The following is a 17,624-nucleotide window of genomic DNA, read 5'->3' as shown; positions in this document are numbered from 1 at the left end:
TGAAGGTGCCTTGGTGCTCATGGTTGAGGCTTTGCTTTAAATTGCATTACCCGCAGAGGGAACCTACAGGAACTGCTGAATTTATCCTGAAATCATGTGAATCACTACAATTTAACACAGGTGGAGGCCACTTAACTTGGTGTGTGGTTTTGAAGGAGATTGGTGCTAACTGAGCTAATTTAGGATTGCTATTACAAGGGGGGTGGACACTTATCCAGCCAAGCTATTTCAGTTTTTATTTTTAATTAATTTTCTGCAAATTTCTAGAATATTTTTTTCACTTGGAAGTTGTGGGGTAGGATGTGTAGATAAATGATACATTTTAATTCCGGGCTATAAGGCAACAAAAGGTGAAAATTTTGAAGGGGTGTGCAGACTTTCTATAGGCACTGTATGTATGTGTATATATTGCTATTGTGTGAAGTTTAATTCATTAATTGCTATATATTGCAGTACCTATTGTAAATTAAATTTCAAAAGGTTGCGGAGGAGGTGGCAAGGATGATGATGGAAACTGACAGTGACTCCGAGTCAGACCCTGGCAGTGATTTTCCAAGGAAGAGCCTGTTAGAAATCCAGAAAGTGAGTCTGAGAAACAGCCTGCATTTCCCAGCAGGCCACGGGAGTATGTGCCAGTGTACAATTGGACCCCATCAATAATGTACAGCCGGACATACCATCCTTTATTGGTACTCTAGGACCAAAGGTGGATACTACTAGCTTCCCCCTCTGCAGAATTTCCAGATTTTACTCACGATAACCTGTTGGCGCATATGGTCATCATGACCAATAGGTATGCTGCCCAGTTCCTACAGCAGCAAGTCTTTGAACTGTATCATTCATAGCTTGAATATTGGAAATAAGCTACATTTCATCTATCTGGCCCCCATCATTTATATGATTAGCAGCTTGAATAACATCCGGTAACATACAGAACATGGAAATCTACATTTGCAGTTCATGTATGCATCCTTTGGGGCACCATTGTGGAACTACATATAAACGTGTCATTCTTACCACTTTTTAAGTAGTTTTGCCGAATTTCGGAGGGGGTTATGGGTAACAGACTTTAGGGGTGGGGGCTGTGTTACTCATCCCTGAATATTATAATTTGTGGGGATTAAGATAAATAATGAATCTAGGTATTTCCCTTTAGGGATTACTGCATACTGTTTTTTAATGAAGCCTGTTTTTTCAATGAGGAGCATCTTGCCCCCATAATTGTTCATTTTTATACTGCATAGACAAATGTCTGAAAAAATACACACAAGTTTGGAGCAGTGCAAATGACTTCCTTTAATTAAGTATTATGATGTCACCAAAAGTGTCTATATTGTGTCGTTCCTGTATTAAGAACATATTGTCCGATGGTAATTTTAAATGTTTTTTATAGTTTGAGCACATCTTAGAGAAAATAAAAAATGTTTTGGGCAATGCGTTTTACACACCTGCATCCAACGTGAAAATCCCCCCCCTCCCATGGCTGGCCTTTGTATGTAAAGAACACCTTGTCCCAAGACAATGCCACATGTTTCGTATATTATATTTTTCAGAAAAAAATAGTTAATGGTTTGTGGCAATGCGATTTACAGACTTGTATAAACTTTTCAAAAGACATCACCTGCATCTGTATATAAATTTTCATTAAGGGTATCGTTTCTATATAAAAATGTATTGCCCTAGGATAATTTCATATTTTCTATAGAGCGAGAACATATCCACTAGAAAACGTAAGGAAGCATTTGGGGGCAATGTTATTTACGTACTTTAATTGACTATTGAAATGATTTCACCCACAATTTTATATAGGCTGTCATTTACATACAAAAAATGCTTTGCCCCAGTATGCCAATTATGTAATACCATATGGACCAGTATATCTTATGCAAAATTGTAAAAAAAAGTTTGTGGCAATGTGACTTACTTTTATTAACTACTGAAATGGTGTCACTCAAAGCTATATGTATTGACTCATTACAGCTATCATTTCTATATGAAGAACGTATTGACTATTTTTTTCTTGCCAGGACACTACAGGTTCACGTCCTGTGTTACAAATATACGACTCCATCTGTTGCCCATTGGAAACTACCAAGGTCCCATTACATGTAAAACAAGAGAAAAAAAACGTAATACTAGGGTTGGAAATTAAAAATAACAGCAAAACAATACAGTACCGATACATTGGAGAATGTTGTGCTGAAAGAGGAAAGACAATGTTTACAACACTTTGGTTGCTACCTCTTAAATGTTATCAGGGGTGTTGGTATGAAATCTTTGATACAGCAATATTGTTGGACTAACCCTGCAGCCTGATTCTTCCAAAGTGCCATCCATCTTCCCCTTTGCTTCCTGAAAGTTGTGTAGTACGAATTCAGTATTTTTTTCCATGATGGAAGTGTTCCAGAACTAAAACACTTACGCAGCACGGACTGTACCAGGCTGACACTGGTGGGCGCTCATGTCCTATCCCTTGTCATTGCCGCATTGAAGCTGTTGCAAAGAAGCATGTGTTGTCCAGACTTGGCACGAGCATGGCAAAAAAAATTATAAGCAACATCTTTTTTTGTAGGATTCAGTAGATTAACTCTTTGTAAACAAGTTATATATATATATATATATATATATATAATATATATTATATATATATATAAGGGTACTGGTGAACCAATTTAGTCACAATTAGGACTTGGACAATCAGGGTTACTTGAAAGACTCCCTGGGCCACCTGCGCAAACTTGTAGGTTTAGATTAGTTTAATTGAATGCCAGTTCAGTATTCAGTACTTTATTCAAAGTATCTTTTTCAAAATAATACATGTTCAGTGTTACCACAGGATTGTACCATTCAATACACAAAGTATTGTGTTATTTTATATTTTCTAATTGAGCACTGTGGGGTGGGGGCGGGGGTAAACCAATATTATCAATGCATCAAGCATTAAACAATGTAAGATTCATTTCGCAAACACCTCAACCCTATATTCAATGTTGTAAGACTTGGTAGCATACATGTTTTATGAAAAATCAAAAGTCCCCAATCCAAGGGACAACTGGGGCAAAAAAGATTCTGATTTTTGGTTAAATCTATAAACTTAGTAACTTGAAGGCTTTCTAAATCCAATATTGACTGGGGACATTAAAATAATCTGTTTCTCAGGGGAATCCCAAGAAAATGTAATCTTCAGCATTTGGTCTTGACATCAGTTCTATTTATAGAGAAATGTAGCTGGATTCAAATAGTTTTTACTACATCCCCATTACAACTGTGACTTATACAAAATATAATTAAATCAAATTATATCAGAATTGTAATATTACCAACAGGTTTTGTAATAGAATGAATGTCAATCTATAGTGATGAAAAATCAATTTCAATTTTAGCATAAATTATATTGCTGTCATCAAGATGTGATTTTGATGATTAAGTTAATACTTGCTATAATGCAGTGCTGGGATAAACATGTGGGTTTTCAAGTTTTAATATCCTTTAGTTTTGGATACACATTGACCATTTTTTGCAGATGAATACATTTCAAGCAATGTTTGTTTGAATATTTGTCCTAGCACTAATAAACTACATAAAAATGTATAAATACAATAAAAAAAACTACTAAACTAGTTTAACTGTATTGATAATTGCTGATTAAATGTTTAAGCCCATTGCCATAGCAATGATAATTTCAAATACCGTAAAAAACTGTGTAAAAGTGTACCCCCCCCCCCCCCCCTTCCCCTTTTCTTTTTAATACAACAATTTCAGGAAAAAGCCTATAGGTCAGAGCAGTGTATAAGTCATTCCTCACTTGTTAGGACCCCCTAAAAATATCTAGAAAATAGACTTATACAAAGGTTTTTACATCAAGTGGAGACAGGTGACTCAACATTAAATGAATGAATATGAATACATTACTCCTGCTTGGTCCAAATCAGCGCTTTTAATCAAAAGATGTTAAATATCTTAACAGAAAAATAATACAAAAAGCATACTTGATTTGAAAGTAGAAAACTTATCCCCTCCTGCCCCCTTACACCAAACCCTGCCAGAGACAATGTGTTACAGCATGTCAAAAGTCCCCCCACTCTGGCTTTTGCAAAAGTAGCAGTACATCCAAACTTATCCTGCCTATGTTTTATTTTAAAATAAAATATATATATATATATATATATATATATCTATATATTATATATTATATATATATATATCTATTTTAAAATGTGTTTGGACAACACAAAAGTCAAAATAAACCAGGGTACAATTTTTTTTTTTTTGTATTTCACACAAACACATGGACCCGTAAAATGCATGCCCACAGTTCAAACACAGAATTAAAAACTAAACGTAAACCAATAATGCTCTTCACAAACCCTGTTGTTTCTTCTCCCCCTAGATTTGTACACACTGCCAGAACACAAACTACAACAAATACAGTATCCAAAAGTTTTTCCAAAAATTTAGTGACTTGAAAAAGGTATTTTATTCCCCTTCTCTGTTCACATTATATTGTCAGGAGCTCTGAGCCACAATGGGCTAAGTCCTCATCATTCAAACACTTATCATCAAAAGGTAAACTCCAGGTAAAAAAGGCAAAATAAACAATGGGAAAAACAAAATGCATATATCCAAATGAAAGCAAAATGCTGTCAGTAGTGACCTGTTTGAGCTACTTTGTAGAGCAGCAAGTCATACAAGTTAATCTGCTGAGTCTCAAATATTGTCATCTTGCAGAATCCAAAGTCTGAACAATTGTTTTTATTGGCGTGTGTGTCTACATAACACATTTCCAAAAGTAGCAACATATTTCTTGGTGGGGGGGTGGGGGGTGTGTGTCAAACCTAGTTTCTAAATCATATGGGTGAAAACACAAAGGATTTTCAATATAATCACAGCTTTTAGGGAAAAAAATAAAAATAAAATCATGATTACCAACACACAGTAACAATCTTCTTTATAAACAAAGCCAGTTGTACAAAAGGTCCTCTCCCCACTTCCGCAAAGGGGCAGGTTAGCACCCTTGGCAGAGCAGGTGGGAGGTGGCTGTAGGTCTGTGCTGTGAGGGTTCCTGTCGCAAAGCTGCTGTAAAGGTCAGTCCAGAGCAGCACCCCCAGCAGTGTTGGGTGGGTGGTTTGGTATGAAGGTAGTCTTGTTAATAGATTCTCCCTCGGCTACGATTTCCTCTGCCTCCCCAGCCTCTCCCTCGCCCACCTCTGAATCCACCTCTTTGTTCTGTAAGCAAACAAAAATCCCAGTCAGAACTAGGAAATAGCTATTTAAACTGTCAAAGCAGAACATAAACAACAACAGATTTTCATGAAGTACTGCTGTCTTATAAACTACCCCTTTCAAATGAGGTTTTGGATTTAGCAGGACAACTTAACACTTCCCACAGAGTGTTTGCAAATGACATGTAGTTGGCTGACTTTGGAAAAAGATTTCAGAGCTCTAGACTAAACTTGGTGCTCCAAGAATCTTGTGATCAACTAGTTTTAAATATGGCTTGTTCTAAAACAACTCCACAGCAATGCCCGGGAGCCTGCATTGTCACTGCTGGTCTCCCTGTAACTGACCGTAAGAAAAGTCTCCAATGTTGCCGCTGTACTTGCCACTGGGAGGGTTGTAGATTTGCCGGGCATCCCGTTTTGGAAGTAATGATGTTTTCTTCGGAGGGGAGCTGGAGGTTGTGTCTTCACTGCTAGATCGTTTGTGTCTGAAAAAAGTGCAAAATAAGTTTTAAATCCAAAAAAGCCTTTACGAATGTTAAACTCCCACACTAAAATCTAATTCTGACATATCCACTATAGCGAACAAGATAATGGATAATGAAACCAGATCCCCAGCTAAGCTAGATGAGTTAATTGGGAGTTTCAGCTCTATTGGATACCCTGAGTCTTAGAGTGACAGTAAAGATTGCTTACCCAGCAGCCTCTGCCTTCTGGACAGGCTTCCATGAAAGAGTCACTGTGCTCTTGTAAGAAGGAGGATTGTGGAAAAGGTCCTACAGATTAATGGAAGAAAGAAAAAAAAAGGAGAATTGCAACATCATTCAAAACACCATACTGTTGATGCAAATGAAGCATGTGGGTCCCATATTTAGATACAAAAAGATATTAGCCATAATTTAAAATGTGAAATTGTAGATGTTAAATACTTGGTTTAAATATTTGTAATAAAACACATCCCCTCAAAGTCATCCCTTTCTAACATGTAACAGCACATAACATTATCAAATTCAGTTTTATCAAAACATCTATAAATTCTTACCTTTATTAGTACATTAATGTTATTTGTTATCTTCAAAGCAACAACTTTTATTTTGTTCTAGAAAAGAAAGAAAAAAGTTCAATTCATCCATGTGAGCTCCAACAAGTCAAAGGTTTTGTACAGGCCCATTATTGGCATGCCTCTAATACATGCTCATTCAGCCTAACCATGTTTTGGCACAGTTAACCTCAAAGCAATTTCAGGGAACAAAGGAAATCCAAATGGGATGGAACTTGAAACAGAGAAATTAAAAGCTCGTCTGGGAAGATATCATCCTCCTTGAACACCACTGCCATCAAATGACTATCTTCAATAAATAGCCAAGCACACAACCTCCTTACCTCATCTGTCTTTAAAGCACCCCCAGTCTTTCCTTGCAAGGCAGCCCGTAACTGTCGTATATAGACCTGGAGCCCCCGAGCAAAATACTGCAGCCTGCAGACAAAACAACATTTAGTTAGCCAGTGCAGTTCAATGTGAAGAGAAACCAACAAACTCCACACACGCATCAAAAAATAAAAATGCCAGCTCCCACAGAAATTCTGGGAAATGTTCAAACAAAGTACTTTAAAATGTATCAAGTAACAAAGATACCACATGTGTGTACAGCAAGCAATTAAACAAAAACTTCAATATTTCAGCCATCAGGTTTGTTTAGTAATGTAAAAAACAGTGTTTGTTTTGAAAGTGGTGTAAAGTGTTTACTTTTACGTACATTATTCTTTCTGGTAACACATTCAGGGATATAGTGTTATAATTTCTCTGACCAGCTGTTTGATCTTGCAATGTATATTGTGCTTTTGGCCTTTCCACACCAAAATGTCAGTTAGCTTTGCTATTAGAAAGCAGAATGTCTTCATGTGGAAGAAGTCACTTAAACCACTACTAATGCAATTTAATAACCACTAACACCACATTCTTACTGGAGTCCAGTTACATTTCTCTACCTGATTTTGAAGTCTTTCAGTCTCTCTGCATTGAGTTTGTCAGTCAGGAAGTCTGGCAGTTTTTTACCCAGCTGATGGAAGCCGAATAGGAGACACTCCACATAACTGAACTGCAGCTTGGGCTCCTCACTGCCTGAATTCTCCCCATTCTCTGCCTCCTCCGGGGGCAATGGCATGTATTCCTGTTGAACAGTAACACCATCTCAGTTCAGACTGCATTTCAAAAGGGACAACATTAACAACATGCAGTAAAGTTCCTGTATAGTAAAGAAAATTCAGTTAGGAGTGTGTATAAAAATATGCATGGATTCCCAATTCCTTGCAGTATTAACAGTATTCCTGGGAGACCAACACAACAATACACATCTGTGGACTATGTTACAAATGTAGTATGTGCACAAGTGTGTTTAGTAACAATAATGCTGTTCAGCAGCATTCACAAAAATCTAATTCATTTCAGGTTTTTTGTGTAAAATCACTTGGATACAAAATGGTGTGAATTACAATGGTTGTTGGTTTGAAAAGAATACATTTTAATAAAAACAAAGAACTTTTGGATATACACTAGAAGCCTGTTAGTTCGAAACCCTTTGATCTGAATCGCGTCATTAACCACTAAGCGTGTCTCTGACCAATTCAAAATGGTTGACAAACAAAAAAGCACAGTGCTTACTCTAATTGAAAAACTGGAAATGATTGCAGAAATTGTCCAGTTTGTGAACCCCCGGCTCCAGATGTCAAACAGGAACAGAATGAGGAAAATGAAATGCTTTCTGCATCTGTACCAACCAACAGTGAAGCGATGGAGTGTTTTAGCAAGTGTTTGGTCCGTTTAAAGTGACCCAATAAATAAAGCCATGCAACTAAATGTACTGAACTATTCTGTTATGTGCAACACACTGTGCATAAAAATAAAAATATATAAACTTGCATTCATCCGAACGTTCATTCATACAAACTATTTCTACGTCCCCAAAGCTGTTCAGCTGACTGGGCTTCTACTGTATATTTCAAAGCATATATATCCCCTTGAGATTTGACCAGAGCACAAAAATAAAAAAAAAAAATCTAAAATAAATAGATCTTACCAGTAATTTATCAAACAGCTTGGCTAAATTGACTTCTAGTTTTTCCATGTCACCGCAGAATGGGCTCATCTCTGCCAACAACTTCAAAACCTATTAAACACACAGTATTTCACATTTGCATATTTGATATTTCCAAGATTTCAATAAAATATGGGGCTATGAGACAGGCTCCCCCCCCCGCCCCCCCGCCCCCCCCGCCCCCCGGGTTCTCACCTGGAGTGGACCGGTAAAAGGTTTCTTTTCCAAAAGAGTCAAAAAACACTAGACCAGTGCTTTACGTCTTTTCGATGATGACGGACAACGTCCGACATCAGACTGGAAAGGGAAAATTTTAATGCCCAACCTGGTCTGACATAGCACCGCAAAGGGTTAAATATGACCCGTATGTAAAACAAATAGCCATATAGCTTAAGTGCCTAACCCTTAAGAAGATCTAAACTTCAATTTGAAGTTGTACTTCCAAAAATGAGGTGGTTCACTTTATCTGAAGTAAGCAGGGACCCCATATAATAAGGACATATTATAAAGGGCTGCTGCTTTAGAGCTTATCCAGAGCAACAGTTCAAGGTCAAATTCTCTCCCTAGCCAAACAAGTCACTGGTTTTCCATTAGCCACTGAAAATTCAGGGTAGCTTACACAAATAAATCAGCCCACCACACATCTCCCGTGTTACTGCAAATCAGGAAGGCAGTTTATTTATTTATTTACCTACCTCTAACTGGATGTCTAGTTCAGCCACTGGGCTAGTCAGGGTACTGAGGTTCGGCAGGGCGTGCTCACAGAAGTAGGTTACAAAATGTGTTGAATGAACATTTTTCTAAGGATGAGAAAAAGAACAAGAATTAATGACATATTTGTAAAGGGAATCGCTAATTTAACACTGATAAATTGCTGGGATTGGTCAGCTACTAGGAATCAGATGAGCATAGATATTTCTTTATGTCCTTATGCAAATTAGTATCTGAAAGGCAGCTGAATTTGCACCTGCACAGAAACCTGTATACCCTTAAACAATTATGATACACTTTTTTTTAAAACATGTAATATTGTTCCAGGTAAAGGCAACAATGATGTAGAGCCACAAATTCATGAAAAAGAACCTATAAAGAGGCATCCTTACAGAGAAGAGGGGCACAGCTTGGCGAGTGCACTGCAGCAGCCTGTCCACACTGTCTGCATCAGCTGGGTTGAGGTGCTGCTCCAGAAATGCCTGTTCTGCCACCAACTGCACCAGCTGCTGCCGCCCGCTCACTGTCTGCAGATTCTTTAGCCCTGACAGGATCTTCATCAGCACAACAAACTCCTCTCCAGTCACATCCTCCAGGACCTGCAACACAGCACCAGAGGGTAAATAAATAATAAATAAATAAAGTAGTTGAAGGCCTTAGTTTGATCAGGAACTCAATTTCAATTTCATCCTGAAGTGTGAACTACAGTAACCTCTCTGGAGTGTGATGGAATGCATTACCTTCTTGGACTCTGTAAAGATGTAGTCCTCCACCTCCTTGGTCATCACCTCATCAGGCAGGGTCTTCATCTTACTGGAGAGGAATCTGACCGCTCGCTCCCTCACAATATCCTCTCCTTGCAGAATTTGAGTAAAGAGCCCACCTAGTGTTCCTGCAGAATTATAAAGCCAAGGGTTAAACACATGCAATTTCAGGTTAACAAGATATTGGCAATAAAGACACTGCAATGAGGTATTCGTAATTGGAGACTATTTAATTTTTTCATCTAACTTTCGAAACACATGAACTCAAAACCAAAATTGATGAAAAAAAACAGTAAAAACCATACCTTTGGCATCCATCTTGAATATGCTGAGTAATGCAACATTAACTAGGTTAAACTCGGCCGAGTCATCTGAAACATAAAATTATAAAAAAAATATTGTTACCAACAAGAGAAAGGAGTATCAATTGCGGGACAAGTAAAATCTTTTTGTAAAAAAGTAGGTCAATGATTTCATACACTCGTAAAATACAAATTTATCCACCAGCAATTACGGCAAATTTCATAATTAGTCATGTGATTTTATGGTAATTTGTCTAATGAACTTCGAGTATATTTGCAATTGTAGCATTTAACTTTTTTCTACCAGCTGCCTGTGTATTGAAGTCCAGACAGGTGGTGAAGTTGAATCCCCAATTGCCGAGTTACTGCACCTGACTGGAGTAGCTGGGTTAGGATGTCTGCAATCCTGGGGAGGTTCTCTCCTGCTGCAAACTGAGGCAGTTCCTTGATGGCCTGACGACGGATCTATAGGAGAGAAGGGTGTGCGTCAATGACATTCCACTGCAAATACTGAACACACTCATTGTTAGAGGGTTGGGGTTGTCATTACTGATCATCATCCCCAGTGGTCATTTTTATACTTCCCATTAAAGAAATTCCACCTGGTAACACATGCTTCACTACACAAGCATGCATGAGTGCAGAATTAATACATGACAATTCAAACACATATTATACAAATCCACAGGGTGGAGGGAGTATTTCTTTAAGCAATTAATAGCCAATGCACACATTCTCACCGACACATCCTCATCCTCACAGAGGTCCAGCTGTGCGTTGATGGCTGCGTCTGCCAGCTCAGGAAAGCTCTTGAAAAATTTGGGAATGAATTGTGCAGCCAGGCGCTTCTCCTTTGGGCCACCTTTCACCCCATCTAGGATCCTCTGATATGCATCCTTGTGCTGTAGAAACACAAGCAAAGTTAGTTATGTCTTACTCCATTATTGAGCTAAACGCTATCAGTTTCGACTTTGGTTCATACCCCGACTGCATTTGTACATATAAAATCAGTCTTAGTTGTATAAACACAATGTATGTGTTGAAATTCCAAATAATGTGCCGATTTGGTTACATGCAGCGTGTGAATGCGCACAATGAATGATGGCTAACTTATTTAGGAACCGATGCCGTGCAGAATTGTGCTATGAACGCTAGAGACGCTGTCTGCAACGTAAACATTAGATTTCTGTAAATCCTCTACTTGAATTACTTGTATACATATCTACTTAAGCAAGTTTAATAGCAAGCGTTCAGATCAATATCTGGACCACTGTTTAACTCAATACCTAATCTTACAACAAATTCCAAAACCTACGCCCACTGACTGTACAACCGGCAATACATTTAACTTAGACATACTTATCACCAGAGGGCCTACAAATAATTCACCCCTTAATGTTCGGTGACGCAGTATCCCATCCAGCAGCCTGCCGACAGTGCCTCGACGCACTTAGATCACTCTTTACCTGGCTGATATCATCCTTGGCATCCGCCAAGACCCCGTAGTTGCGATAAAGCTCCTCCACTGTAGCCGCCATGAGTTTTCTGTGTGGCTGCGGCTGTGTTGTTGAACCCAATGCTATTTTCCTATCCGCTCGCTGCACCGTTTCCTTGTTTAAATTGTATATAAGCGCGTGTATTTTTAGCAAGTCTCTCTAAACTTCGTATTATATAGTCTCCAGGCTTCACTGCTCAGTTAAGCTATTTCTCTCGTCGAATTTTCTAGAAAATCTGCCACAAACTCAAACCTGTGTGTAAACTGTTGGGCCTCTCACATACTGTGAATAAAACAGAAACGCCGAGAGAGAGAGCTTTCGTGCGCTTGCGCAGCAGAGCTCAGAGGGAAGAGAAACAAAATGCGAGTAGGGTAGTGCGCGGTCACGTGAAGGGTCGATTGCAGCATACAACATTTTGTGAACCAACAGTATGTAGAATTGTGCATAAAATCTGCCGTGCCATATGTCCACTGAAAGCTCAATACATTCATTTTCCTGATGCCATTGAACAACAACTGTACAAAACACAATTTTAGGAATATGTGAACTTCCCTAGTGTTATTGGCTGCATAGACAGGTGTCATATTCCAATTAGACGCCCAGCAGTGCCAGATTATGAAGAATACAGGAAACCTGGTTTTCAATTAATGTTTAAAGTATGTGCACCCTAACGTTATCATTTTCAAACATTGTTGCCCGGTGGAAAGGTGCAACACGTGATTCTACCATTTTCCTGAATTCTTCCCTTTACGCTCAGGTTGAGAGAACACAACATGGTGGCATTTTACTTGGTGTCAGTGGCTAAACTCAGACAACATTTTTATTCACTCCCTACCTCAATGCTACAGAAGCATCCCAGCAACAGCACAACCAAGCTCATGTCTGTATGCGTAACCTTGTGGAACGCATGGTCAGAGTATGGAAGAGTCGCTTCCAGGGTCTGAAGGACCCTTTGCTTTCATACTAGGAAGTGTTGTATGGTTATTGTTGCCACAGCTGTACTGTACAATTTTTTTAAACAAGGTGACCCAGATCCCCCCATTTAAAAAGTGGATGAAACTGTTGTTCCAGCTATTGTAGCAGATAGCAGCAACTTAGATGGATTGACTTTTTGTGGTACTTTTGTGGTTGAACACATTTCCATTAGGTTAAAAATGTTTTAGTGTAAGTGCAAGTGAGTTTTAAGACATATGTTTTTCACCCAACCATTAATTTATTCAGATTTATTGTGCTCAGATTACACTGTGCTGAGATGTGTCCCCAAAGTGTAAAAATATGTATTGAAATAGGAAGTAACTGATTTACAGTTCCTGCTGTTACTTTCTTTTGAATTATATTGTTGCAAATTTCACACAGCTTTTTTTTTCATTGCCTCTGTCTTACTGTTTGCTCTCAATGACTGGAAAATTTGATCCCATCTGCTTCAGTAAGGTTTTCTCAAATTCACTGAAGTTTTTAACAAGTTTCTTCTGTGTTGCTTTGTCTTCTTGTTCCATTTTAGGAGTTTTTTTGTTTCAATTTCAGGAGTCAGGTTTTTGTAGCAAATCAAAATGATTGACACCTGTAAACCACTGGTTAATTAAGTTTAAACAAGGCTGCTCTGTGCTCTGATCACAGATTTTTAATCCGGTACTACCTTAGTCCCAGATTTTGTAATCTAAGACTAAGTAATCTAAGAATATCTGATATTTATGAAATCACATTTTTAATTCTCAATTAGCAAGTCTAGGGTTAGACCTAAACCAGCTTTTTTTTTTTTTTTTTTTTTTTTTTTAAACTATAAACAACTAATGGTCCATTATCACACACTTAAACTTTTCTGTGCCTATGCAGCAGTGTCGGCATCATAACTGTAAGTACAGTCAGATCTGCCAGTTTGAAATGTGCATGAAAGACATGACATTTATATGTACTTAATTATGTGTGATGTAATAAAAATGCATCTTTCTTTTTGTACAGGGATCCCGTGGCAGAGTAAAGCTCTGCCCTTTATAAATTGGCAGGGATGGGGTTAAATTCCCCTACCTGCCTGGGTTTATTGTGTTCAGGTGGCTGGGGTTGATTAGCATAATCATTAATTATGCTAATCAATTTATAAACAACAATACCCCCCCCCCCCCCCCCAAAGAGTGGACCCTTTAGTGGCACTGGACCCTCCGAGGACGGCGGTCCGGCTTCCTCTGGTGACGGAAGCGGGGATGGCGGCAGCGGACCCCTGGGAGGCAACGGTGGCAGCGGACCCTCGGCAACCCTAGGAGACAAAAAGGAGACACCAGCAGCCCCAGGCGATGCGGAGCAGCAGGCAACCCCAGGCGATCCAAATGTGGCATCCCTGAGCGGAGCAGGCGTGGCAAGACAGGCATCCTTGGGCCATAGCTCCTACCCTCTGGGCTCTGGGAGCGGCGGCTCCTCCCTCTCTGGCTCTGGGAGCGGCGGCTCCTCCCTCTCTGTTGGAATGACTGGGGCCTCTCCCATGTCTACCGCCAGGTAATTAACGACCATGAAGGCAACCTTTGGGAAGGACGACGGGTGATATTGTTCCTCCCACTTTTCCCACCTCTCCCCATCTCGACACCACAGCGTGTTGATAACTATGGGGAGGTCGTAGAAGAGGTCTGCCTCAGGGTGCATCAACCAGTCCCATATTTCCTGGGATGGTGGTGAAGGTGGTGGCGCTGGAGGTAGTGGGGTGGCCCCTGATGCCCGGGGTGAAAACTGCACCTTTTCCTGGGCCTGATTGTAGAGGCATCCTGCTCAGTTGTGGCAGTCCTCCTCACAATGGCCACACCAGTTTGCCGGTGGCCCTTCTGTGCAGGACTTCCAGCGTTGGTCCTCCTTCCCGCACCAGGAACACCAGGGGAAGAGGCTGGCCGGGTCCTCCAGTGGTGGCTGCAGCAGCTTACATTCCTTCAGCTGCTGGATCTCCTTCTGCCTTTGCCGCTGTCTGCTCTTCTTTCCCATGTTTTTGTTTTTCTTTCTAATTTATTTATTTATTTTAAAAAAATCCTGCAGTACTGCTCCAAACCTCCTGGAGGCACTATATCCTACTCTGACACCAAATGTGACAGGCTGGATAGAGGCCCAGAGACAAACTGCAGTTCCAAAAAATAATGCTTTTATTATAAATAAACACAAAATAAAAGGGCACAAGGGTGAAAACAAAGATATTTAAACACAAATAACCAAACAAAAAGCAAAACTTACAAAAATAAAGCTTTCCAGGCTGGGCGATGCCTTCACTGGATTTAGAAAATTCAAAAATCACAAATAAAAAAAACCACCAACCTGCTTCCTCAGCTCCCTCCTCTTAATGGGAAGCAGAGGCCTCCTTTTATGTCAGGTGGCTGGGCGTTGATTGATCGTTAATTATGCTAATCAACTAATCAACCCCAGCCACCTGAACACAATAAACCCAGGCAGGTAGGAGAATTTAACCCCATCCCTGCCAATTTATAAAGGGCAGAGCTTTGCTCTGCCACAGATCCCTATTTATCTGACACTGAATTCCACATATCGGATTAGTAAAGAAGGTTTTATGCAGCTATCATTTTAGGATTGAGATAATTAAAAAAAAATATATAGATGAACATAATTTAGATACATGTATTTTATTCAACGTCATGTAGTCAAAGAAACTACAAAACTATATCGCAAATGTTAGATTTCGAAATGTCACATTTTTCAATTTGTCAGTTTTGTTTTAAGTATATGGAAAACTACAAAGTGTTATGTAATTTAATATATTAACATAACATTTTTTAACAGGTTTCATTAGACTTTATGAAGCAAAATGTTTTCATTCTATAGGGTGATGCAAAACTTTTGGCCGTAGCTATAGGCTAGTCTTCTAATTTTTGGTCTAACTTGTTCCACTTGTTCTGATCAGTTAAACCAATTACCAGGATCATCTGTTTGGTACGCTGCAATCAGGATTAAGTTAGTACAGATTTGCAGGATTTTCTAGACTGCATTTTATTCCACATGAACGGTATCTATTTTAGGACATCCTCAGTCGTCACCCCTCCTCGAGTCAATCCTCACCCCTCTTCGAGTCAATTGTCAGGCATCAGTCTTCCTTGAGTTTTTGGGGAGAGGGAGGGGTTGGATGGAGTCGTTTGAATCACCCAATAAAACAAGAGCAAAAAAAATTAGCTGGACCTGCACACGCACCTCCCCGGGCTCCAGGGCTTCCAAAAACGGATCCAGAGGCAGCTCCTCCTGGACTGCTAGTGTTACATGGGCATAGGCCTTCTTAGTTAGTCGCTCCACTACTGTCGCTAGTACCCTCAGTGGCTTTCTCGGCTTCCTGCTTTGGCTGTACAACTCGTTGCAGAGCAGCCCGGGCTGTAGGCTGCTCCTGAAATGGCGCTACAAAGCCCCTGTCACTGGCACACAGTCCAGCCTCTGCTCCGGTGCCAGGATAAATAGACATGGCAAGGCCTCCTCTGTCAAGCCCACCTTCAATTAGAGGGACTTCTTCCCTCAGCCCAGCCCCCCCAACAGTTCAAACTCTGCATGAAAAGCCTCCCAGTCGGTCTTGCCATTGAATTTGGGCAGCTTTACATGGGTCCCTCTTCTGCTCCTTACTGTTGGCCCACAGGCCCCCCCACTTGCCAGCGGTACCACAGATAGACTCCCTCTTCTACCGCTGCTCTTCGTGGGCACCGCGGCTCTGGGTCCTGTGTCCCCTGCAGCTTCCTCTCGCTTGGCCCGTTCCACCAGCAGTGTCATTTCCATCCCCGCCCAGATCCTCGCCTCTGTTTCCCGCAGCATACAGCACATAATCCAACTTCTGTACACCAATGTAGCACTGCATGTAAATGAAGCCTGACTCACACTGGGTTTTTCAGGTTCTTGAATTCAGCGGTTTATTAAGCCGGGACTCTACACTGGACAGGTTAAGTGTGCTGCTTTACCAGCCATTGGTGCAAATACAGCTGAGCAGTGCAGTGCTGCTCAAACTGTGAAAAAAATTTAAAGAAAATAAAAGGAAGTGTTTCGGTTTCTCTCTTGTAGTCCCGTTTGTTTTGCACTCATTAGGTGTTGCTTCTGTGCTCTTCAAAGACATACATTAAAGCAAAGATTCAGCTTTATAATAAAACAACACACTATTACATAACATGCATAAAGTGAAAAATAACATGCAAATTTGGTATGACAGAGTGGCTTGGCTGACTGAAGGTGTAGCAAATAATCGTTTTTATTGCTGTTCTTGTTTACTTTTCAGTAATTTTGCGTTCACATTGGTCGAAGTATGGCTTTATTGATTAAAAAAATTAATGGCTCGGTCTATAAAGCGTCACAGCAAGTTGAGAGACCATGTCAGTTGTGAAGTTAACCTTCAACTGCTGGGTCAGGTTAGTGTGCGTGAAAACAGTTTTTTAACTGAAAAATACTCTTTCTCCATCAAAGGAAGGAAGAAGACCTGGTAAACAACTTTGTTTAAATTTTTTTTATTGTGTTACAGTGACATGGTCTTGAAATCTAATTGCTGTATTAATGTTGTATTTTAAATATACGTTGGCAGTGTGTAAGTAAGCTTATAATAAATTAAGGTGGATTACTGTTTTCTTTTTTTCTACTGGCTGGTGGAGAAAATGCGTTTAACAGTGTTGAATTGGGGCAAAACGTTAAGAAGATATGGAAAAGTGTTGGTCAGAATAGAATAATAAGATCCTTCTGCTGCTGATGGGTTAAGGGGATCCCAAGACCTCTGCTTTTTTTCTGCCTCCCCATTTTTTGACCACCAAACGCCATTGGTTCACAGGTATGATACCCAGTAACTCAACGACAGTGGTACCACAGTAAACACTGGAACAAGTGATCAGCTGTACTCTGCATGCAGCGACCGGTCGAGGTGACATCACTCCTGCCCAGACAAGGACGCTCCTCCAAGACACCATTGTGCGATTTCCTAATCATCATTGATGCAAAAGATAGGAAAGCCTTGAAGGTTTCCCCTTCCATGAGGCAGTCTGGGGGCCCATTGAGGCTATATGGGGTAAGTAAGCATTTGCTGTACCAAACCTTACCAGGA

At 40.0% G+C, this 17,624-nt stretch overlaps 1 protein-coding gene across 1 annotated transcript; it reads right to left on the bottom strand.

Annotated features, from left to right (window-relative positions):
• Positions 1-4,237: 4,237 nt before the first annotated feature.
• Positions 4,238-11,927, bottom strand: LOC121294845 (apoptosis inhibitor 5-like). The gene is made up of 14 exons (XM_041218971.1): positions 11,558-11,927; positions 10,832-10,993; positions 10,463-10,556; positions 10,095-10,160; positions 9,766-9,917; positions 9,418-9,624; positions 9,010-9,114; positions 8,297-8,386; positions 7,209-7,390; positions 6,603-6,696; positions 6,262-6,318; positions 5,916-5,995; positions 5,568-5,707; positions 4,238-5,226 (listed from the first exon to the last, which is right to left on the bottom strand). Exons 1-14 carry the CDS (start codon positions 11,627-11,629, stop codon positions 5,147-5,149), a joined length of 1,581 nt encoding a protein of 526 aa, XP_041074905.1. The 5' UTR covers positions 11,630-11,927; the 3' UTR covers positions 4,238-5,146.
• Between the last annotated feature and the right edge of the window lie 5,697 nt (positions 11,928-17,624).

This window comes from Polyodon spathula, chromosome 19 (genome assembly GCF_017654505.1).
Source record: "Polyodon spathula isolate WHYD16114869_AA chromosome 19, ASM1765450v1, whole genome shotgun sequence".
Taxonomy (NCBI): domain Eukaryota; kingdom Metazoa; phylum Chordata; class Actinopteri; order Acipenseriformes; family Polyodontidae; genus Polyodon; species Polyodon spathula.
The sequence above is the reverse complement of the archived record's forward strand: the minus strand, read 5'-3'. Positions and strand labels throughout refer to the sequence as shown.

Excerpts from the sequence above, each read along its gene's own strand:
- LOC121294845 (XM_041218971.1), bottom strand. The coding sequence starts at position 11,629 with ATGGCGGCTACAGTGGAGGAGCTTTATCGCAACTACGGGGTCTTGGCG. Across the intron at positions 9,918-10,094 it reads ATTCAAGATGGATGCCAAAG|GAACACTAGGTGGGCTCTTT; the intron begins GTATGGTTTTTA and ends ATAATTCTGCAG. Across the intron at positions 6,697-7,208 it reads CTGAAAGACTTCAAAATCAG|GCTGCAGTATTTTGCTCGGG; the intron begins GTAGAGAAATGT and ends TTTTGTCTGCAG.